The 25677-nt window shown below is 37.4% G+C and overlaps 1 protein-coding gene across 6 annotated transcripts in view; it reads left to right on the top strand.

Annotated features, from left to right (window-relative positions):
* Nucleotides 1–210: 210 nt before the first annotated feature.
* LOC113493354 overlaps nucleotides 211–25677 on the top strand; it is a 42030-nt gene continuing 16563 nt past the window's right edge. For 2 of the 6 annotated variants that reach the window (XM_026871295.1, XM_026871291.1), the window contains exons 1-14: nucleotides 211–559; nucleotides 9509–9649; nucleotides 16500–16585; nucleotides 16974–17119; nucleotides 17616–17822; nucleotides 18287–18450; nucleotides 18745–18821; nucleotides 20093–20280; nucleotides 20821–20960; nucleotides 21653–21933; nucleotides 22598–22678; nucleotides 24211–24424; nucleotides 24862–24976; nucleotides 25430–25548. In XM_026871295.1, coding sequence (XP_026727096.1) covers nucleotides 477–559; nucleotides 9509–9649; nucleotides 16500–16585; nucleotides 16974–17119; nucleotides 17616–17822; nucleotides 18287–18450; nucleotides 18745–18821; nucleotides 20093–20280; nucleotides 20821–20960; nucleotides 21653–21933; nucleotides 22598–22678; nucleotides 24211–24424; nucleotides 24862–24976; nucleotides 25430–25548 — 2042 coding nt within the window. In that variant the 5' untranslated portion in view covers nucleotides 211–476. Of the gene's footprint in view, nucleotides 560–9508; nucleotides 9650–11038; nucleotides 11118–16499; nucleotides 16586–16973; nucleotides 17120–17615; nucleotides 17823–18286; nucleotides 18451–18744; nucleotides 18822–20092; nucleotides 20281–20820; nucleotides 20961–21652; nucleotides 21934–22597; nucleotides 22679–24210; nucleotides 24425–24861; nucleotides 24977–25429; nucleotides 25549–25677 lie in introns of those variants that run through there. The other 4 variants (XM_026871293.1, XM_026871292.1, XM_026871294.1 and 1 more) reach the window with 4 other exon arrangements.

Raw genomic sequence — 25677 nt, 5'->3', positions numbered from 1 at the left:
GTGCTGTCCCAAGAGCTCACAAATTAAAATATCTTCTTGAGCACTGAAGACTTACACTCTACAGATAGCCTTTATTCGTCTCCCATAAATAAATAGCGACATCTTATTGACACGACGTTTTGGTTGTCGATGGTACTGTTTCGATCAATTTGGAGCAGCTCTAGCGTACAATTGTCAAATTTTAAACTGACGTTATCAACCGTAATGACAGTTTGGTCAACACGGCAATGTCAAGTGTCAGTCGCGTGATAAGACGTGGTGTTACGGGTATCGCTCTATAATTTTTTATTCAAATACCGGTTTCCTTTTCACGTATAAATGTCTAAAAATGCTATTGACTGTAAAATATGTATCTAGGTTGTGTTGTGCAAATTCTGTGGGTGATTAACAGTGCATTGTGACGTGATTTTGCGACTATGTCGCGGTAAAGGTTTAGCAGATTTAAGACAAAAATAAAGGCTTCTTGTTTTTTAAAAATGGGTGATACGGTGAACAAGGACTGGAAGCAGAGCGTCGGTTTCCCGATCAACTACGAATCGGCGAGTTCCGATGATGATTTGTAAGTGATAATTTAATTATTAACTGTTTTTGCGTCGTTATTGCTTTCAGCTATAGAGATAGTGGTAAGAAACTGGTGTTGTTTTGGACTTCGTTCCTTATAATGCTTGATAACTTACAAAAGGATTAACTGGAGTCTTTTGTAGTAGATTAAAAATCTGAAAAACGTAAAGCTAGAAGTTCTAATTACAAAATAATATTCGTATTGTATTTAAAGAGGTAGGTGTAATAGGTAAGTATAGGATTACCACTCTGTAGTATCTTATAGTATATACTATTGCAGTAGTATGGTTTTCTTGTAAAGGGCAAGTCAAGGATTAATGTAGTTGTCTGCAAAATGAAACATTTCTCAATATTTAGATAAGAAGTCATATTGAATTAGCCTGGTATTGAAACTTGCAAATAATTTCAGAACATAAAGCCAAGAAAGAGAAGTTCAGGCTGGAGAACTTCATGCTCAGAAGACTTAATTGTTATGCCATTTATAAACACCACAATGAGCAAATGCCGATCTGATTTCAACCCAGTTAACTGGGCAACACAATACTCTTTAGAAAAACTAGTGCCTCCGTAAATAAACACACATTTTCTATTGAAAGTTGGGCCATCTCTTTTCAACACTTCCATGTTAAAAAGAAGTGGTAGGGCTTTGTCTACAAGTAAAAAAAAACTAAGATTATATTTTGATTCTGAACTGATATCCATCTATAAGATATTATTTGTTTTCCTATAATACCATATGGCTATTGGAAAATCATTGATATATGCAAGACTGCTATACAAATAAGGATCTATGCTAATCTGTTCAAAGTTATACTAAGTTAATTAGTATTTGTGTATAATTAACTCTACAAACATGTTGTAACATATCTTCATGCTGAAGTTAAAGATATTATACATTCTTTAGATTATTGCTTACAAATTGTTACACTATCTCTGATAATATGATAAAAGATTTTCTATAATAATTGTATGTGTTGAACTCAATACTTAGCTAGTGTGGTCACGCTTATGGATCAACGGATAGAGTTTTGAAATATAATACTATTCTGTACTCATTCATACATTCATGTTTACCCAGAAACTACACCAGAAAGACTAAAATAAATTAAAGGAGCCTTAACATTCGTTTGGTAATATTTCTCACTCCAAGTTTCATCGACATTTTTTTTTCATAATGTTCCTGCTTGCTCAAAATTTTAATTATGCATTCAGTTTCAAATTACACAGAGAATGTGTTCATTAAAGGGCTGTTAACATAATTAATTGTTCATTGTAATAGCACTTAACATTGCGCACTATATTTCACGGACATGAATGCTTGTAAACCACAGATTAAGTTATCATGGCATGCCAATCACTGTTATCACGTTATTACCTACTCGTGTGATTCACATTACTTATATATCAAATGAATGCAAACAGAGTGTGTTGACGTGTGCTCGCAGAAGATAAATTCTATGAAGTTTATTTTTGGATTTTTTTATAATGTTGTGAGTTTGGAAAAGTTTTTATTTGCACTGTCACTTAGGCACAATTTAAAATGCACATTTTTTTTTTTAATAAGATGAATGTTTGTGTAATGCCTAATTTTTTATCATTAGATTAAATGTTGCTAAATCATGGCTTTAATGTTTAATCAAAAAACCTAAAATTTCCCAAATAGCAAAATTTATATAAACATTTTACTTAAGAATGTTGTGTGGATTACACTTCCTTATTTTTACCTAATCAGGTAAGTCTTTTAAATGTCAGGAAACCTAAAAGTAAAAAAAAACTTTATTTATTTTAAATGGCCTAACCTACACCAAGTCTGGGAACTCCTGTAGTAAGTGTTCTGAAGTATTATGAAAGCTTATAAATGCATGTAATTTGTATGTTATTTGACTTACTTACCTTACTTCTACTGATTACCAATGTCCAAATCTAACTAGACCCGAGGAACATGTTATGACAAGTTCACAGTTTGTTACAGCATTCAGGTAACTTGCTGCTGCTTGTCACAAATATTTCTATCCTCCAGTAAACATATTTTTTGCATCTGTAGAAGATAAATTATTATGCATATCGCTTGTTAACAATAACGGTTTTAAACACATATTAGGTTTTGTAGCAGCGGCTATCAAATTGGCCTGAACAATATCAGAGTTTTCATTCAAGATCTTGTGAGGCTCTTTCTTCTTATCCATCATCATGAGCCTTAAATGGCCCACTAGCATAGGCCACCTTTTGTTAATGTAATTCTCCCTTGCATTGCCATAAGTACAAGTTATAACAAATTTTATTACTTCTTCTCGAAACTTCCCGTTTTTAGATGTACATCATGATGATGCTCATTTCACAGAAATGTCACTGGAATCTAATCTTAATGGAATTGTCATGTTTTAAAGTTTCCTAAAATTTTTGATGTTTTGAAGGTTGCACTGCTGTTTCATCATTACTGTTTACTTTTATATTATATCCTGTTTCTTTTGTGCAATAACGCACAACATTGTAGTTATTCCATACATCATTTGTGATTTAAGTGCATTGATTGTTCCATATCCCTCTTGTTGTAGTACCTATGTTTTTTTATGTTGAAAAGACACCCATGTTTAAGACAAAACAAGTTATTCCATAGAAGACAAAATAGTTCTTCAGTGATAAATATGACAGAATTTAATGAATAGGTAGTATTGTGTAGTATTGTTTTGAGTCATAAAACGTCCTAGCAGACTGTTATGACATAAAAGAATGTTTATGATTAGTTGCATAAGAAAATAACAATTTATAGGTTGGTACTAACAAATTATTCAAAGAGTCTAGCATCACCTCCTTAAATATTGCGGTGGTGGAAATGAAGTCTTTATTCGATTCTCGAGCCAGTCCTGAAATACTGCTATCGGAACAAAGCAAAATTGAGCGAATAAGTATCGATAATTAGCGTAGTAAGCGAAGGTAGTACCAAAACATGCTACTGTTCGAAGAAATCAGGGTGTCTTTGTTCATGTGACTTGAGTGTTTGGACTAAATTCCTTAGAGCGGGAGTCGTATAACAAAACTCGATCTCATTTCGATAAAAGCCCTCGATTCTGACCGGTAAAAAGCCCATCAATAAACAAGCCAGGGTTAATTTTAGTATTAAGGTACTTTAGTTTTTATTAGAAGATACCTTAATAAATTTATTTATAGTAAAATTAAAATTGATAAAAACGTTAAATACTGACCTGTTTTGTTGTTCAATGATTAGTAATCCGGAGTTACTTAATTGATAAATTAATTAAGCCATGAATTTTTACTGTTATTATAAGTGATTGCTTTTATAATTATTGACTGTAATTTCGTCATATTATAATTGCACTTTGAACTTTCGGCATAATAAAGAAGTAGTTCTTTAGTTGGTTCGATTTTATATTGTTAGTACTGTAGGTGTATAGGTAGTAGTAGTAGGTAGATACAATAGTCAGACTTGATTATAGCAATGATAAAGATGAAACATCAAACCAGTTTAACAAAAACTTATAAACTTTAGAAACTAAATTAAAGGGGACTTACAAGAGGAGTCTAAAATCTGTACTCATGTGGTTGTGTCGCCGGGGAACACCCTGTGTCCAATCGGTCGAGCTTCCGCTGCTGTGAGGGGCATATTAAATGTATAATGACGTACGCATGGTCAGCAACGATACTCGGTAAACAAACGTAGATTTACTTACTTATAATAAAAGTATAGGTACTTGGTGTACTTTGGTGAACATTGGTTTGTCCAGCAATTTAACTGTCGAATTCTGAGCATCCAAAAAAATTACGCGCTTTTCGATTTAAAACGATATTGTGGTTGGAATTTCACGATACATTGTCACTTCAGTACGCTTAACGACTCCCACACCAAGGAATTTAATCCTTATATCGCGGGAGATTTCACAAACATTCAAGTCAAAAAGACACTCAGACTCGGAACAAGCTTTCGTGGATAACGCACACGCTTGTCCCACGCGGGGATCGAATCCATCGCACACATAAATTGAAGCTGGGAGCTAACTGTAACTTCACTAGAGGCTTTGGCTACTTGGTCTACCACATTTAACTAAGTTGTATTTGGCTGAATTCAGGAGTGATCTAAATCTGTATTAAGACGTGCTCATGCAGTTAAGTTGCTGTCTGTACTGACATAATATGTAGTCTGGTGTCAGCTGAGACGATTAATTTTGGTTTTGCCTTGTGACGTCGGTAAACCTGTTTTAATCGTCTATAAAAGACATTTATTTTAGTATGTACTCAAGTAGTGAAATTGGGACTTACTTACTTGCGTTAGCAAGTTAGTATATAACCGCTAAATTAGCCTAAATAGTAACTTTGAATGTATGAAATACTGAGAAAGGTCAATAGAGTTCCTTGCATCCTTAATTAACATTTTAGGAAGGTATTAAGAGCTAAAACGATGTTTGAACTTTCTTTGCGGTACACTTTAATTGCGCCAACTTGGATGGTTTGGAGTGAATCTTAGTAGAAGTAGTGACGTCGTCCTTTTTCTTTCAGAATAATACCAAAATGGAGGAAAGTGTTATTCCAAGTACGTCAATTAGCGTTCCGATTTGTTTTGTTATATGCACTTTTAAGAATTGCTCGCCATGAGTCAATGGCATCTCCGTTATCAAACACCATGTTCCTTTGCTTTTTCACCTCCCCATCTGCAACTGTACTCAAAGAAGCACGCATTTTATCTTATGTCATTAGAAGAAATTCACAGTCCCAGTTGGGTTCCAAAGCAAAATTATCCGTATATTATTGTCGAATTTCGAATACCTCAACATCAACATACATTACATACGGAAGTAATTCCTCGGTCGTTAGAAATAAACTGATGTTATTACATTAATGTGTGTCGCACCGTCGGCCTGTATGAACAAATTGTTAATTCATTACCGTAATGACCGACACACGGTTACGCAAGTCTCAAAGTAACACGCGGACGTTTTACAAATATAGATATAGTTGGTACAATTTTAGTAAGTAATTGATTATTGACAATTTTTACCTACCTATTATAATTAAGTTTTGTGTACAAATGATTCTGTAGCTGCATGTGTTTTCAGCTTTCATAACATCTATTCTCTGTCAAAGACCTTTTCGTTCTATTTCCAATTGATTTAATTGTAATCAATGCGCTAATAGTCTCCTTTCACCGTCTAGATCAGAAATTGTCTTATGAGGTATTGTAGCAGACTTGTGAACTCTGCCATGTCTTGATATGTTTTCTATTCCTTTACGTGTAACCCTTATTTATGGTATTTTTATAAAATACCACTTGAAAAGATTGTCATTATAATCCCGTCTTCATTATAAATCCCGCTGTACGTGAATAACTCAAACACATAATTGCATTTTCCCCGATGTAAAGAGAGGGGCGTTGTGAGTTCGACGTGTCTGACCGTCTGTCTGTCACGTGTTTGATGAAAGTTTTTACGGTCGGGGATTTTTATTTTGCTTACATAGAAGTAGGTTTTATGAATATTATTTAATAGAATATAAATTTCGGTAAAACAAACGTTTCGATACAACTAAATAAGACGAGCTTCTGATTGATTGTAAAGCGACGCTGGCATGAAAACAAAACCATTGTGGCAGACGTCCCCGAGCGTTGGTTTTTCGCTTAGTTTAACATCCGACAGTTTATCATTACATTAGTAAACACTTTTAAAAACACAAAATACCTCGACATGATATTTATAAACCGAAATTATTTTGTTTTCGCGTACGACTATCTTTAACCTCTGACGTCGAAAAAACCAAGGTCAGAAGTAATGAGTACAAAAAAAACTACTTATTGTTTTCGCATCGTCAGCGGACAGCCGCCATTTTGGCATCCACAGGTTTGTATGAGTTGTAGATACGTAGATATTATCGTTTGTGAATGAAGCATAGCGGCTAGCCGTGTATCTATCTAACTTAGATTTCATACTCGTACATCGGCTGCGTTAAATACCAGATAAGATAAGATAAACAGTTATTCAAAATAGCTCCGAATTCGTTTATATAATTTTATTCGTATTTTTGTTGTCTGAATTTCAATAGAAGCTGATCTGAGGTGTTCGGATAGTTCTTCTCAGGACAGGTTTTCTAGATTCGACTCCAAATTTGAAAAGAAAATTAGTCATCCATCACATTTATGACCGTACCAAGTGTACCAACGTACATAAATCGCAAATGTTATTTTTATTTGTTGTTGCGTGTTGCTTCTTTATCATTTGTGATTTTCAACTATTTAGCTGTTAGGGTTCATGGCATACTGCGTAGTGAAATATGGATAAACATGAGACAGCGGAGCCTTACTGATAGGGTTCCTCACGATATGTCCTACACACCAAATAAATATTGTAGTCTTACGTTTTGAAGCAAATGATTTTCCGTCACAATACAACAAGTTATAACTAATTCCATGCAAAAATCAGGTCGTTGTACATTTGATTATATGTACCTAGAAATTTGATAAATACTGATATTTGTCTATCCGGACAGGTTTGTCGTTAGCATGTGTGGGTCATTCTTGTTAGGAATATTGATTTGTCCTGCATCCATCAGAAAATTATGTTCTACTTCTCTTCTTCCTTCTCAAACTTTTAGCTTAAAAATAATACATTAAACGTGTAATAAGTTTGTTTGTTTACCTCACCAGAGCTCAGAAATTACGCCATTACGATAATCCAATATTAAAAAAAAATCAAAAACAGCACAGACCGAACAAAAACATTATTTCGTCAATGAAGCGATAACATAGACATAGAATATCCACTATCAGTATCCACTTACCACCATTATCTTTCGGCAAACATTACGTTTGTCTCGCATAACTTAATCCTGGCCATATAGTTTATCAGCTCGACGCATCCGCGACGCCACTCCAGCTTGAACGTCATTCAGTCATTCGGAGACTGTTGCCAGGCGACCTAGTACACCTAGTGCCATAGAAAGTCGCCCACACGTTACTTGGAAAACTCGGAATACCCCGCCAGCATTCTTGCTGTTGATAAATAAACACAGTTTTATTTACTGAGAGTGTTCACTTTGTAACGAATGCCGAGTAATTTGTTACACGTGTTTTTGGGAACTTTTGGATATATTTTTAGATTTTTGTAACATCTGATCGGGTTTACAGATTATACTAATGTTTGTAGTTATTTTGAGAGATGATTATTTTGTTATAGCGAATGTGTGTAGTTAGACAACATCATATTAATTAATGAGACTAGTATAGTAGGCATTCATCGTCATCATTATCATCTATAGCTTTATTCCTCCCATTGCTGGGCACAGGCCACCCCTTTCTCGTGCCTATGTCTACGGTCCTCTGCCAGCCTCATCCAGACTCGACCCGAGACCTTTACTTCATCGATTCATCTTGGACCCTGACGCTTCTTTTGCCTTGTCTTGGCCACCATGCTGTCACCGATAGTAGGCATGGCCTTTTAATTTATGTTAATGACTATTCGTCATATGGCATGAAAACTAAAGTCTTCGCAAATCTGGAGCTAGTGTCGCCTAGCGTCCGAAAACCGTAATACTACAGACCTCATAATATAATAGACACGGCATCAAGTTTTTTCCTTAAGTACATATTACTAACGATTTACAAAGTTTTTTTGCGATAATTTGAAGTATCAAGATGTGTTATGTAATGGCATTGCGATGTTTTCCTTATCAACCGACATAAAGAGGAAGAAGTTCTTAAGTCTGTGTTTTTGTGTAAATGTGTAATATTGCTGAATACAATTTAGTTATAATGTTGTTATCAAGATTAGACCAAGAACTTCATAGATATGCACGTAAATTAATCATCATCGGCCTGGCCTTTTCCCAACTATGTTGGGGTCGGCTTCTAGTCTAACGGATTAGCTGTGTACCAATATTTTACAAGGAGCGACTGCCTATCTGACCTCCTAAATCCTTGTTTATATTCCGTACTTCAAATATTGGCATGACTAAGTAGTTAAGTTCATCATGCCAAACCCAGTCGCAGGTTCGATCCCCGCCTAGGATAAACATTTGTGTGATCCAAAAGTGCTTGTCCTGAGTCTGGCTGCCCTTGTGCATGTATTTGACTTGAACGTTTGTGAACCCCACCGCAATAAAAGGATTAAATTCTTTAATGCGTGAGTCGTTTTATGTAAAAAAAGCAAAGAATATGTAAATTCATTTGAATTATCCCGTTCAATAAATTGAACGTCAATAAAAAATAAAACGTCTACAAACACGGGCTTTAGATAGGTACATAAACGCATAATATAAGTAATTAACTCGTATTAAGCGAGTAATGCGTTAATAAATATCGTTATCGGGGTATCATAACCTAGTGCGTGATAGTGCGATAATCATCTGGCAAGGTCGGGGTGGAGGGCTGACCTTACTGGAGTCGATACACTTGGTACAGGTTCAAAGGGTCTACCGGAGCGTGCAATATTGTGTTTAGTAAGCATCCTCCGAGTTATAGTTATTCATGTTTTTTACCAAAAAAACCCGAAGAATATTCTATTCTATTCTTAATATTACAAATGGGTTTTTGTATTTGTATAGACTGTGTGCCTCGGAAATACGACTAGGGAGGTTTATGTACTTTTTGGATGTACTCGCTGCAATCTTTGTACTGTATTTCGTTCTATTCACATCATTAGAGACTTCCGCCATACAGGTTTATAGAGGCTCATTAACAAAGGTGTAATCAAAGTTTGTACGTCGGGACGTGTCTTAGATGTATTATTTTGGATGATTTGAATTGCTAGAATTAGTTGATGTTTGAATGTATCTCCTACATTTGTATTTGTACAAAGCATCGAACCAGCCTTTTGAAGGCATCGCCTAACCTTCTAGCTGCCTTGCTTTTTTCTTTTATTGAAAAGTAACAAACACGCTTACCCAAAATTATCAGCTGTATTAAAATGAATCACAAGTATTAAAATACATAATGTTGTAATTCCAGCGACGCCAAGGATGTGGTGTTCCGCAATCCGCGTCACTCGTCGAAGTACCTGCTGGCGGACAGCGGGGACGGCTCCGAGGCGGACCTGCTCGGCACCACGCCGCCGCGCTCTAGAATCCGGGACAAGGAGAGGGGGAGACGGTGAGTCCATACACCTCAAAAAATAGTAATATTATAGAGATTTACATACGGCCCTGTAGTGCTTTGTTGACCCCCCACCCATAGACAATGGCATCTACGCCGGGCGCGTAGCTTTGGTCTCTAAAGGTCAGCTCTACTGGTCTCGCAATGTATCTGAACAGTACGTCAGATATGAACTTCCACCAAGTTCTATAGTGACACTTTAGCTGTTGTTAAAAAGAGATGCCGCTCTACGCCCTGTAGTATGGAATTTTTATCCCCGCAAACAACAGTTTTATGAGTTAAAATGTAGTGGCAAGCCTCATGATCCTTTATTCCGATTGAGGATGAATATATAGCGATGTTTTTTATCGTCATCTAATGGTTTAGACTCTTCCCAGCCACCGGGATGTCCGACTGGGTTATGGGAAAGAACATAGGTGTTATAGTCAATGAAAATCTGACTCTCCATTCCGCTCAACCCAAAGTGAGAGGAGGCATTCGATGATTTCCCATCCCAAAGAATGGGAGAAACTCCTACTATTTATACGGAAAAGATAACCCATACATTTCTGAAATCGCGCGTTTATTAAATTAAAACAGACGCAGTTCGCAGTTCTCGTCGGCGATTTGTAAATATATTCGCACGATAAGTGTCTAATGTACGTCTGTTTGAGGCCTTGACCAAATGTTTTTATTAATGTGTCGTCGAACGATTGTTATGTTAATTGTTTTTAGACTTTGTAATGTTTGTCTTCCTAGTTTTTATGTAGTATCAGATATTTGATCGTGATGACTAATGCCTCAAAATGCATCCTGGACGTTAGCGTAGACATTTTTATTCCTAAAATTTAGGAGTCCATTACTCTGTCGCTGGTCGATGTAACTGAAGCATGTACCATTGCAAGCGAGCCATGGAACTGGTCTTTTCAGTAAGCACGGGTGTAATCTTACTGTCCTAAATGGAGATAATATCGATAATGTATCCCATCCCAATTCAATATTCCAGGGCAGAAATCTAGGTCTCATTAAAAAAAAATGCGCATTACTTCGAATTTCATCAGACTCAAATTAATTGCTTCTCTACTTGAAATTTCATTGCTGCGGCCTTCAATGTCTGACAGTTTTAAATTCAGACTTATCAAACAAATGTAATTTCGCTTCTGAAAATATTTATTTACTCTCTTTACTATTCAAATAAAACAATGGAATACAAATAATTCGTTACCAAATTACAATTGAAAGGCGCTTGTTTGTTTAGATAATAACTTTCAGCATAATAGTCTAAGCAACAACGTTATATATTATTAAACAGTATCGTGGTGTGATAAGATATCGCTACACTACGTCTCTGTACGTACGATCGTAGCGATATAGATAGCGTCGCCAACAGCTTCTATTTACTTCGAATACATTCTTTGTGTCGGCGTGCATGCCAGCTGATGCCGTGGTGCAGGACATTGCAAGTGGCGAAGGGAGACAATGAGAGGTAGAAAAGTTCTCTTACATATTTTTCATGGGATTCGGCAATTTTATGTGATTGTTATGAAATATTTTGGACCATTTGGAATGTTGTCCGTATTAGTGTGTCATGTACAGTTGGATGCACTGGGATACTGATTAACAATGTAACAGTTATGGCTGTTTGTTTGATAAACAAAACGTTTTCGCGATGATACGAAGTTTTAGTTAGAGGTTTGGCGGTGTGTTCAGAGATGGCGTTGTTTTCAATATTATTTTATTTTTTCATTGATATTCAAGTCCTTTGAAAGGTTGCCTCACAAGCTATTTCTGTAAGGCGTTTTGCCTGGTGTTTATTTCGATATTCCTATCAAATACGCCTACCTTTTGTTGGACTAAAGCAACACGTGTTAAATTTCCTGGAAATTTCCAGAAATCGGAAAATTCTGCATGTAATTAATAATTTCATGCATATTTTCCGGGCTTATTTTACAACCTCCATTGTAGTTTTTGTTTCAATGCATTTAAAGTAGAATGAAACACAACATAAGAAGCAGCTCACTGCACTTATGCTCTTCGTTCAATGGATTTTTGAAGCAAGTTTGATGTAGAAGACGAGAATCTCTTTAGTAACGTTCGTTTCCACTCGATCCACGCCATAGTACGCTGTACGTTGATTTATGAAATTTGTCATATTTAGTGACGAGGGCTTGGTTTTCCTTTCCTTTCGTTCTGTATTTCATTGATGATGCGTAAGGATAATCACTTCTTAAATAATACTGTTATCAGCTTTTATCTGGTATAGCCCACATTGATTATTACCCGTCTAACCTAAATGTGGATGAATGGGTATGTTCAGTATAATTAGTCATGATTCAGTAATTTCGCGGTACCATGTTGTTGAACCGATGTTAATTGATGATTTATCTATACAATCAGTGAGTACATGGAACAGCTCTGCTTGGTCACGATTTTCAGAATGGAATGATCGTGAAAATAGTTGAAACACTGAAAACAACTAAAGGCTAAAGGTTAGAGGCTAGTTATCTGACTGTATAAATAGGAAATTAGGCTAATATAGTTGTAACAACATCCTCAGATACTAAATTGTAAATGAACACATGATTAAAAAGTACATGTGCTTGATGACGTTGCTGAATGCGGTAGTGCCCAATCATTACGCCACGCATTGTGACGCACTAACCTGGCGCCAAGTGACTTCGCTCAGTTTCATCATGCGCATGATGCCCACGATTTGCGATATCAAAACCCACCGCCACTTGGTATCTTCAAGCAATGCGTGGTCATCAACAGTACGGTCTCGTTGATGTATCAGGTCAGCAGAACCAAGCTAGAACTTAGAAGACAACTCCCACGCACTTCCAGTCGCTCGTTAATACAGAAACATCGTAAAGTAAAAGTACTACAGGTGCAGTTCAGATATGACGAAGCTTTGCGGAGAATATTTATACAAAAATAAGTTCTCATGCAAAATATGCGAAGGTGATCATGTCGTCAATTACACTGAAGTCGTCCAGTTTAGGCAGACGGTTTTTTCGCCTGTACTGTGCCTTCGTTTAACACTGCTTTTGTAAAATATCCGTCTGTGCAGTTTGATCCTCCATGACGCGTGTCGCAAAGATATGAAAAGCCAGATAAAACCATCCCCGTCAGTTTGATCAGATCTCAGTAAAGCCTCACGCAATACCTGTGATGCATGCTGTAACAAATATCAGACTTTCATCACATAATGGCTAGATAAAACGTATTGTTTTCCACACTTCTAAAGCATTGCAGGTTATCGCAGAGTGAGACTGATGATAAACAGTATGATAGCAGAATTTAGAGTGCTGACTCACAAGCGAGGCTCGGGGAGTATGTAGGCCAATATTAATGAATCATTGATCGGATTACACCTGATAGTGCATAAGCAAATAAAAATAATTCAAAATAAAGTTAAAAGCTTTTCCCGGATGTTTCATATCCGATGTTATTATTGTAATGATAAGAATTTCTTTAAATAACTTTATGATGAATTGAATAATAGGATACCTATCATAAGTCGGATTCACATTTATCATATAATCGGATGGTTTACTCACGGTCATGAGTTATGAAGGCCTTTGAACTAGCGATTCGGCTTGGAGCCCGAATAAGAATGTAACAAGTTGGGTAGACCCCAATCATTATTGACTTCGGTCTTGCACCTAGTTGAACCATCCCGGTCATGTCTCCTCTCGTAAACGAGTTTAGAACTGCTTACACTTGTCTCCGGTCTGAGAAATGGTGGTTACGTCCTAAAAACCTGGCTTTGATTAATTGCGGCTTAGACTATCTGATCATTTATATACCTAATTATTCTACTCACTAGAATTTTTAGAACGTCAAAATACACTGAGGGACGTTCATGTCCGTGAAGACTGCTATACCCAACGAATTATTGCCTCAAAATATAAATCTCATGGATTTTGAAGATTACATGGGCACGGTAAAAACTCTCTGGAAGCCGGTATGCCTAATTATTGATCGTAACAGACAAATACAGCTCTAAAGACGTAAGAACTTATATGTTTGTTCTTTACAGCAGGTCTTACTAGCTCCTGGTCAACGACCTTCAAATTGCAAATATTGCACAAACATGTAAATTGTTGGGTAAGAAAATGATTGAAAAACTTGTGACTATTATCAAGAGGTAACGATACGAATACCTTATGAAACTGTCTTCTGTGTACGACTGATTACGATATGATTTTTTCTTCTGCTTTCGTTTCACTAATATTCAAGGACAGCTTTGGTTATTTTTTTAATTTTCCGGTTTGTTTAATTTTGTAGATGTACGGGTGGGTGGCGAAACCTTGGACAGTTCTCTGTAGGCTAGTCGAGCACTCCGATAATCCTCCCGTAAAATATGTATTGCTCTGTAGATTTCAAGATTTTTCGCTAATGACCTTTCTTTCTTGGCTAGAATCCCAATTTTTTTTTAAGTATTACCAATGTTTCTCGTATATTAGGACAACTATACCCGAGAAGTAAACTTTCATTTTAAATAGTTTATATCCTTTGCATATTATTCAAAGGAAACAAACATTTTAAGACTTACGGAACCAGGTCTATTGACTGACAATTCAATATAATTTCTTTGTGTTTATAGATAAGATTGATTTCCAATTAACACATACCTACTTGAGCTCAGCTATTCGCCGTATTTGGACCATACCACAACATCCAAAAGTAATAATATTGCCATTGTGTAAAAGAGATGGCCATATGAAATGTAGAGCTCTGTCACGCTTTCACTTTATCCACCAGTATCACTCTAAGTGGGTGTGGTAGGACCTTATAACTACTGCCGTGTGTCGCATTACATAAGTGTGAATACTAACACGTTTACGTGTAGATGTCGTTTCCATATTTCATTATAGTTATTTTATTACTGTATTAGGATTATAGTGAATGTTATCAGAATTTATCACTGAAACGCTTATTAGATATGGAATCGATTCTGTGTCGATAAATCATATAATATTATACAGGACACGTTTTAGAAGATTTCGAGATTGTTTGAATCAGCTTTAATTTTCTATTTCTTCTATACAGTTTTCCTTATGTGTCGTAACCTGTGGACCTCTAAAAATATAACTTTGAAATCTTTTTTCTTATCATCTATAAACAATTAAGAAAAAGCTTTGAGAAATATCCAAAAGATGGCGCTAAGCAATGTTATCGCTGAATCGTCATTTTCCTTACTTGATGTCCGCTGTGATAGCCGATAGCCATTTCTTCGTATTTACAGATGTTTATCAGTTTAGGAAACGGAGGACTTGAAAAAAAACATATTAGGTACCTACGTATGTTATTTTTATCACTAACAGCTGGCTGTTAATTACACAGTAAAGATGTTTCCAAAAAATATCCAAGAAAAAAGTACTAGTGTGCATGACAACGCTATACACAGCGTTGAGTTTCGACTCTCTTTTCCAGAACTGCAAGATAGCTTTAGCAGTGCTACGGCTCTATACCCAAAGGGTAAAAAAAGCCTATTACTAAGACTCCGCTGATGGTCCGTTTGTCCATCCGGCATTCGCCAAAAAATTGTTGACCATCGACATAAGATTTGAGGTAACCTAACTTAACTCTACAATATTGTTTTTATCTTTAGCCTGTTTATACGTAATCCCCCGTGTTGAGGCTCCGACTCTCATTTTTGAAATCGTTTTATTTTAGTAAAAAAGAGCAGTTATAGCGAAAAAGTGTATCCCAAATAATTTGGTTGTAGTTCGAAACCTGGTACCTTAAATCCTATTTTGAATGAAACAAGCTCTAAAGACAAAAACAAACAATCTTGAGAATATCAACAACGATTCGAATAAATTATCAATAGGTCAAGTTTCGGCGTGTGGCCGGCACTGGCGAGGTCAACCCAGTACACTTGCCACACTCATGCCGACAACACGTCTAGTATTACAAACATTTATAAGATGTAAGATTTCAATCTTATTTAAAATTATAGTGACAATAATCGGTGAATAAATGTTGTTATAGTTGTAAATTGTACTAGTGAAGTGTATAAGTTTGATTTGAAAATACTGTAAAAGAAAATGTAAGTTATTATTAAGTAGGTAATTATCAGAGCAGTTGCCTTGACAACGCGTGTTTCGAGTTGTGGAAATTAACATCGTATCTTTGATAGATACTGTAGTATTTTTAATTATTCCAATCGATATTTTCAGGGTTTTAATTTTGAGATAATTAGTTACCCATGTGCTTTATTACATGGGTCACAAATATTGAGTATAGATTTAGACCTTTGCAAGTCTAGTATAACGTTGGTATTTTGTTGGTATTTTGTTGGGTTAGTCTTACAAACTAGATGTCTTATATAATTATTGTCATTGACAATATTTTCCCTCAGAAAGTATTATTCTATAATTACAATTAACTTTAATTCTACTTGATAGATTTTTCAATAAAAGTAAAAGCAATCTTATTTTATATATAGACGCCGATTTGATTCAACGATTTTTATTATCTTTTAAGTAACCAATAAAGTCAGTGATAACAGCATTCTTATTACGTACTTTGTGGTTTCTAAAGAATGCAACAAAACAAGTATCTATCTCGTTCTTTCATAAGGCATTTTTTTATACTATTATTTATTATTTATTTATTTCTCTCTTCTGTCACGGGATAACTTCATGGGAAGAGACCGGGTCCTTTTCAAAGCCGAGCACGGCTCAAAATTATTGTTGTTTGTGGTGATAAAACTAATTTCGGCTATTGGTATTATTATCTTAATTGTAATCATTCCTTTCATATACTATGGGAAACTATGGCATCTGCCGTTAAAAACTTAGAACTGTAATTATTATATTGTATTATGTGATAACATTGTCTTTTTTTTGTTTTTCAGGAGTCACCTAGACTCGCCGGGTATCCAGCGGGTGATCAAAGAAAAATGGGACACAGTGGACTTCTCTGCGCAGGACCAGCCGTCCTGTATGTAGTTTTATTAATTTGTTCAACAAACCCACTGTACGGCAAAGGTCTTTCACCTATTGTTTTGTTGTTGTCACTGCACACTGAATAGCTTGCAAGATTTACTGTGTGCCTACATTTAAATTTGGCACCCTATGTATTGAGACTTGTAATTAACAGTGTAATAATCTTGTTTAGACAATGTTTAAATACTGTTATTTTTCTTAGCTCTTAATAACTAAATAACTTAGTCAGGACTTATATTTGGTTTTGTTTTTAGGCGATAAGCAAATGACATAAAAGTGATTAAGAAATATTAAGTTGTTACTTTAAACCTGAAGAAGTCCAATCATGATCTTTAAAACGATTTTCTATATAACTTATTCTTCTATTTTCCTCTATCCCCCAGTACCAGACCGCATGAAGAAGCGCAGCAGCCTGAAGCTGCTCCGCAGCCGCGCCCGCGACAGCAAGCAGGACCTGGGCCAGGACGTGCGCTCCGACTCGCTGCCGTCGCCCAACCCGCCGGCCGTACCCACCTTAGTGAGTAGAACGGTTTGTATATCAACTGGAATACTTGTAGTGTGTGTACCGGCTTTTAATTATAAACTGCAGCCTCTGTGTTTAATGACGTAGTGTATGAGTTATTTTTTTAAAATATTGCAAGGTAAACCAATCGTGATGTAACAACAATTGAAGTAATTATTAAGTCTGGTTTAAAAGATTCGGTGCTTAACGTGGATAAAATCTTATAGTGATAACTAAGTCACTCATGCGAAGTAGGTGTACTTAATAAATACTATAGTCTCTAGATCTGTAATTTAACATTTCTTAAACACCTTTAAAGCCCTAATAGGAATAGAAAAACACATTCAAAGTCAAATTCTTTATTTCAATTAGACAGAAATATACAAGTTGCGAAATAGTGTCAGTCGGTCGGCTCTTTCGGAAGGTAGATTCTCATGGAGAAGAACGAGTAAGAAACCCCATGGATACTCTTTTTCATTGATTCGACTTACCCCTTCTTAATCATTCTTTTATAACTCCTTAGGTGGAATCATGCAACCGCTTCATGTGCTTAACCTCCCGGCCGAAGAACCGCGAGTCGATATGTCCCGAGAAGGTGTCGGCGCAGGACACGGAGTCGCGGCTCTGGCGCGAGGGGGAGGAGGAGCTGCCCCCTTCCCGCGTCAACTTCCACAAGACCTTCAGCCTGCTCATCAATATGGGGAACATTGAGAAGGGCTGTAAACGAGCTGTGAGTTGCATTATTGTTTAGTTGTAGTGAGCAATTAGAAAGTGTTTGTGTATCAGAGAAATTATGAAAGTGGAGTGGAGTTTCATATGAAAAAGGTGGCTTAAGGTATTCTAAATTACAGTCTCAAAAATGTCCTAGCAAATCCTCATTAATAAAAAATACTAGCTGTTGCCCGCGGGCCAGCCCACTACAAATGAAAAATGATCCCACGGGTACATACAATTGGAATGAAGCTATCCTATATGATAATCACGAATCCCATGTGTTAACTATCCGTGGACTAAGTTTTGTCTAAATCCGGTCAGTGATTTTGCGTGAAAGAGGAACAAACATCCATAGATCCATCCATCCATCCAAACTTTCGCGTTTATAAATAATATTAGCAGGATTAGTAGGATCTTTACACCGTCAACAAATGAAACGTTAATTAGAAACCCATAAATATCTAGTAACTTGCCCCACTGCAGATAAGCCGGGAGGAGCAGGTGTGGCAGAACGAGCTGAAGGACCTGATCTGGCTGGAGCTGCAGGCCAAGCTGGCGGGCCGCACGCTGGCGCAGCAGGACGCCTTCCTCTGCGCGCAGCGGAACATCGTGCCCAAGATCATACAGAACGTGCTCGAGTACAAGTTAGTTGACGCAACTTGTATATTTCTTAAGGTTCCATACCCAAACGGGAAAAACAGAACCCTTTTACTATGTCTCCGCTGTCTGCCCGTCTATCACTAGCGCGTGTATAATGAACACGAAATGACGATGTAATTCGACTACTGCTACATCAAAAAAAAAAACAAGGTACAAGGTAACGGTTTATTTCATAATTCGCATCATTTGTCTTGTTGTGTTAAAACTCTGCAGTAAGACAAGAAACATCTGAAAAAAAACCGTAAATAAAATTAACCCTTACCTCATTCTTTTTTCAGATTTGTAAATAAAAACCCGTGTCGGAGAGCTTACAATCTATCTGCAGATGGATCTGACAATAAAGATATTGATGAAGGTAAATATCTAAGCGGTGAATAAAAAACAGTGTTTTTAGGGGTTCGCATGCGTTTGCATGTGCGTGTATTGCATACATAAAAATGCTTCAATTATTTTATGAAATGCTTGTGAATGTTTTCTATATCTAAATTTAAAATCTTGTCTATATCTAAATGTTCGTGGTCGAGTGGCGTACGCACCGGTTTCAAGGTATCGCTAGCTCTGAGGTCCCGGGTTCGATCCCCGGTAGGGTCAATGTAAAATTCATATTTCTACATTGTCTCGGGTCTGGGTGTTTGTGGTACCTTCGTTTCAATCTGAATTCCATAACACAAGTGCTTTAGCAACTTACTTTGGGTTCAGAACAATGTAAATATGTGATGTTGGTCGCATTTATTATTTATTATTATTTTGTCCCCCCACCCCAAAAATATTTGTTTAATAATAATAATATTTTTTTATTTAAAAACAACAAAGGTTCATTACAAGTTTTACCAAACTACATAGAATTTAAAAACATGGTAACAATTAATATTGTATTGTCCAGAGAGACTTAGTCCTCTGGGTTAAAACATATGTGAGTGGGCAATCCCATTTAGTTTTTATCACATTCAGGAAGCTGTGGCTGCTCCCGACTATTCTGCTATGCAAGGATGCAGACTTTTTACGCCATAATGCGTAAAAAGTCTGCTAAGAAAATATGTCTATTCACCTTGTTTTACAGTACGCACGGTAACACTGTCTGCGCCATCGGTCTGACTTGTAATTTTACTAATTAGGCCGATATTGCTAATTACAACATTGGATCACTACATTTTTGCACGTCACTTTAACAATCGAATTGAAGGCTTTAAACTCTTGGTTCATGACCTTGGTAGTTTACGGGCCTACGCAGACCGGGACGGCAGGGCAAGGGATTTTACTTTTTAACCGACATTCAACCGTTCTGTTACAGAAATATGACATAAATTGCTATGCTTTAGAATGATCGCACGGCATTATGCTGCAGACTCATTTTGAAATATTTATCTTATTTACTATAAATGTATAAATTTTATTTTTTCTATTTAACAGTTTCTGTACTATTTTACTTATTATTATTACATTTTTTTTTAATATCCATCAAGAACTCATTAACATTATAATACCCTTTTTTACATAGCATTTTCTTTCAGTTCATTTTTAAACAAAATATCGGAAAAGGTGATGTATTCTCTAGGGACTTTATTATATATTTTTTGTGTCATACAAAATATAATATAATTAAGTTTCGGAGTATGTTTGTCGCAGCGGAGCAGATGTACGGCTGCCTGGTGTTCGACTGCCAGCTGTGCTCGGACGCGGTGGGCAACGCCATGCGCGAGGTGGGGCTGCTGCTGGACTCCTTCTACAACGCGGTGTCGCTCTACCCCTCCAGCCGGAACATGACCATCGAGCATCCGCAGATCGCCACGCAACACTTTAATAATAGGATTAAGGTATGCGTTTCCTATCGTACTAGGTTTGAGTGATTTTATGTGAATAAAATTCTCGGTTATAAATATATGTAAAAAAAGTTTTTTTTTTAATAACGACTCCCGCACTAAGGAATTTAATCCTTGTGTCGCGGGGGGTTTTACATACATTCAAATCACATGCACAATGACACCCAGACTCAGAACAAGCATTTGTGGATCACACAAATACTTATCCTATGCGGGGATCGAACCCGCGACACGACACGCACAGTAGTTTTGTCGTGGTGACCTCAACCACTCGGCTGTAAATAATATCTTATAAAGCGGACTCGTTATCCTCGGTCGTTCGCCATCAGTCGTATGTCGAGGTGAATTCCGAAGATGCGCAGATGGTGACGGACCGAAGCAGACGCGTATGCGTTTCCGCTCACTGCCCGTGTCTGACAGTGTGAGATACAGATTTGCCCGTGATATCCGGGGCTTTGGTGCCTCTGTTTTAGACTTCATACTTACATTCCTCTGACAAAGTTTCCTGAATCCTAATGTTGTGCGTCCCCTCAGGCCATGTGCCTGTGGTACAACACGGCGCTCCCGCTGCGCATGAAGCTGGCGGCGCTGCGCCGCATGTTCCGCAGCATCAGGCGCAAGGCGCAGCGCCGCGCGCCGCCGCACCGGACCTCCGTCGACAGCCTGCTCAGCGGGTGAGCGCACTTACTGCCAATAACATTAGTAAAACAGCCTCGACTGCAAAACTTTCACGCCCCCCCCCCCTCACAACTATTAAATGACTGCAATGATTAAACAAATATATCTCAAAATAATTGTACATAATTAATTAACCTAAAATATAAAACAAAATTGAAGTCGCTCAATCTAGTCGGGAGGTAAAATGCCACTGACATACATACAGACAGGCACGTTAAAACCTGTCTTTTTTACAAGCTTTTATTTGTTTAAAAAAGAAGCGATACAGCCTTATCTTTTAAAGTATTTACACATTGCGATGAAGCAGATCTTACGAAGCTGTTCTCATATCGCATTGGCATGTAATAAATCCGTGGATGCCTAAACACGTTGACCGCCCGGCAGCGCGATAGAGCGCCATCAACGATATCACGGCTACAATCACGGCGCAGTAAACACAATATAATGCTATAAATGTCTGTAACGATAAAATTTAATAGGCTTAGCAGTAACAGTTAACGCTGCTTTTATCAACATATAGTATTTTATTGAGTTTATCACCCGACTAATTGCCACGCGGTTCTAACCATGGTTACAAAATTACCTACGTTTTTAGCCACCTATACAGTATGGAACTATAAAGCATACACTCACATTTTATCTTGATAAATGTATTTATTTCGTATTTTACCTAACATTTCATCCACAGCGAGTCGACCCCCAGCCGGCAATGCCAAGTGCGCTTCAACGTGGCTAACCCCTCCGGCTCTAACAATAGCGACTGCAGCGCACAGTCTGCAGACTCCTGCAAAGATGAATGTCGAGAGGTCAAGGACGAGTGTCAAGATGTCAAGGACGAATGTCAAGATGTCACGGACGGGAGTAATGAGGTCAAAGACGAGACCAATGAGGTCAAGCACGAGTGTCATGAGGTCAAAGACGGCCAGGACGGAGAGGACAAAGAATATAGCGAGAGTCTTCATGAATCTGGTGAGTGAACATTTGTGTGTACACGTTAAGTTTGCCACTAAGGGATAAACAAAAAACATATCTACACCCCTCAAAATTAGGTTCATCTTTGCGCTCCATTTTTAGGAAGTAGACAGTTTATGTAATTCATTATCATAACTTATTCAGTATCACATGGGATGTCATAATTCATGAGATCATCCGATGCAAATGTACGCATACGTTGGGGCAATCGATTTCCCTTTCAAGGGATGGTGTAGGTATTTATGTTATCGCATTGTTTATGCTTGGATTTCTCGGGTCATGTCATAGTGGCTTAGTAGAGCTATCAATTATCTGGTTTGTGGGCGTGTAGGTTCGAACTCTATATGAGAATGATCTTTTATGTCTTTCTTCTCACATTCGATCGGTGAAGGGTAACATTGTGTGGAAAACTGGTTACCTGGTTGGGGAGATCATACAATTCACATAAAATTTCAAATCGTAAAGGGCAAGCATGGTCCATGAATATTCCTTCCTTATATGAGGAAATATCTTTGGTGTTTTTCAGTACCTTTTCATCTAAATGCCGGGTAAAGGGTCCCTACAACATCCCCCTTTACCCCCTCCCGCAAGCTCCTCTCTCTCCGCCCATTATTATATGATTTCTTTTTCTTTCTTCTCGGCGTCGTCCGAATCGTTTCAGACTCTTTAGGAGTCCTTAATAATGAGCTGACGCAGCCGTCTTCCGAGTCGGAATCAGACGATGAATCCCGGAGAAATCAACGTAAGTAAACTGTGTTGTAACATAAATAATTATTATTAATCTACTACTACTGTTATTCAAAATTAGATTCTTATAACTTTTGCTTAGAGATTAGATCAAATAGGCAGGTAATCGTCGTTGTGTTTTCTTCTAATTTCTTAATAACAACTAGAGATGGGCCGAGTACTCGTTTGATACTCGGTACTCTGCGTACTCGGCGGATTTTTTGATACTCGAACTCGGCCGAATAACTCGGTTATTTGATAACGAGTAAGGAGATACCTACTCCTTACTCGTTATCAAATAACTTTGTTTAAGAAAAGCAATATATTTAGGTAGATATAATGAAAACAATTGTGAATCAAAAAATAATTATTAGTAATTTAGGAAATCTTTCAAAATCTGAATTACTAAAATCAAAATTATGTTAATGACTAGCTTTTTGCCCGCGGCTTCGCCCGCTTCGAGGTCGGTTATAATGCGTTTCCAAGAGAACTCACCAAATATCTATGTTCTTTGTCAAGGTCAACTCTATCTTTGTACCAAATTTCATTAAAATCAGTTCAGTGGTTTAGACGTGAAAGCGTAACGGACAGACAGACAGAGTTACTTTCGCATTTATAATATTAGTAGAGAATGAGGAATTTAGGAGTAATGAGACAAAATTACGAGAACATTAATGTTACAATGTGATAAAAAAGTAATGTGACGGTAAAGAGACAAATATATGAGAACAGTAATAAAAATAATTAATATTGAAACTTTGACAATGGTAAGTTATGATGCAGGAGCACAAGGCTCTCTACCCGTTCTGGTAACAGCCTATTCCCCGACTTCTTGACCGGCGCAAACCTGTTTGCACTTGTTTACGCGCCTTTTGATTGAAACGAGTTACTCGGCCGAGTACTCGGTTGAAAAAAAATTGAGCTCTCGGCAAAAGTGTTACTCGGCGCATCTCTAATAACAACTAAGTATTTACTAAATGCATGTGTGTAATGTTATTAACTTGCTGTTTATGTTTGTTTTGACTAACTCTGGATCAGGTGTTGTTGACGTCAGTAAGTAATCGCCATAGCCTTAATAAAGAGAAAATATATAATAGTGTATTTGCTTCTCAACAATGCCGCACTTACCAATTTTTCACAGCTGTTTGAAGCACGTCATGTAAAGCACGGTCTCCCTTCACAAAGGCAAATTTCTCTCTTTACAATGTAGTATTTATCCAGGATAATATTGAACGCTACTGAATTAAGGCTATGTTAAAATTTCAATAAGTGTGCGTTCTTAGAAATGTCGTACAACGCAAACTACATCACTCGATTTGATACGGTTATAATTCCTTTCCGCGCCTGGTTTATTTTTTTAAGCACTCTCCTGAGTACTAAGGAATTTAACGCGCAGGCCTCAAAACAAGCGTTCGTGAATCACACAAATGCTTGCTAATCATGAGGACCGAAGCATCGACACGTTGCACATGGTGGTAACCTTACCTACTCGATTATCCGTGCTATCAAAATAGTAGTAGTTGATAATGCTTTCCTCCGTGTGGTCAGAGCTATGCTGTAACGGCATGCCGCCGGCGTCGCCGCCCGCGCAGTGGGGCGCGCAGGACCCGCACGCGTCGCACGAGAGCGGGTACGTGTCCAGCGAGAGCGGCGCGTCCGCCGTGTGGGGGCCCGCGCTGGCCGTGGGCGCCTTCCAGCTGGGCCCGCTCGACGACTTCACGCACATGCGCCTGCTCGACAAGTGCGAGGTCTCGCTCTTCAGGTACCGATACAATTATATTTTTGCTAAATAATAAGGTGATATTTCGACAATCCAATCATCTACGACAAAAACAAGAGTCGAACTGACTTCATTGCTTATTATTGCTAAAACTACATAGTTATACAGTTTGGTTTAGATCCTATTTCTGGACAAAGGCTTCCCGTTCTCATCCAGACATCTTTTGCGATTTCTGGCCATATGCGCCTCGCATTTGACTGAATCAACTATTTATAAAAAAATGTAATTAAATTGAATCCAATTACCTACAAAAAAAAAAAACAAACAAAAGGTTCAAATCAACTTCATTGCTTGTCATAGCTTCATTGCACGTCCAGCCAAAAAAAATCAAAAGTGTTTTTAATTATTGTACATGTATGTATTTGTGTTTTATGTACTCTTGTATAAATTGATTATACATGAAATACTCCTCCCTGTAGAGAGCACCACCGTGAGATCCTGAAGACTCAGGGCGTGCGCCGCTGCATGATGTTCATACACAAGATGCGCATGAACCTGCTCGACAAAGTCTACATGACGCTGGAAAAGCCAGAGGTAAACTACACTACTGTTATAATATACTCTTATGTAACACCTACTTTAATTGATATATACCCGTATCGATGATTTAGGAACTCGTACTTATCGTCCCAGCCTTTTCCAAACTATGTTGAGGTCGGCTTCTATTCTGACCGGATTCAGCTAAGTGCCAGTGTTTTACAAGGAGCGATTGCCTATCTGACCTCCTCGACCCAGTTACCAGGGCAACACGATTCCCCTTAGTTAGACTGGTTGTTCAGACTGACTATCCGTAAAGACTGTCAAAGATGTGCAAATAACAACCTTGTGTTTTTGATCTATCTAATCATATTCAGTAAGAACGCAACAAATTATTATGTCAGACCCCCTCGCTTATTTTTGCGGCAATAGAATCGCGGTACGCAATCTTGGTAGGCGGGAACAACTTTGTAAACTATTACTGAATCATGATAATTACTTTGCCCATAGAGCTTACCTACGGAATCATTAGACGAGGACCCTGAAGAGGTGTTCGAAGACTCCAAGGATGACCTAAGACCTGAGTTTATACAAGACGAGGAGGAGATGAAGACTTATGAACTGAAACGGTAAGTCTGATGTTCTGGTAGATTATTATAATCCTTACTTTACGTCTAATGGGTCTTCATTATGTTTGAATTATTTTATTCTTAGCTATCGTAATATTTAGATTTATAACTATAAACCCATAAAATTTA

The sequence above is a fragment of the Trichoplusia ni genome, chromosome 4 (assembly GCF_003590095.1).
Source record: "Trichoplusia ni isolate ovarian cell line Hi5 chromosome 4, tn1, whole genome shotgun sequence".
NCBI classification, from domain to species: domain Eukaryota; kingdom Metazoa; phylum Arthropoda; class Insecta; order Lepidoptera; family Noctuidae; genus Trichoplusia; species Trichoplusia ni.
This window is presented reverse-complemented; position numbering and strand designations above follow the sequence as displayed.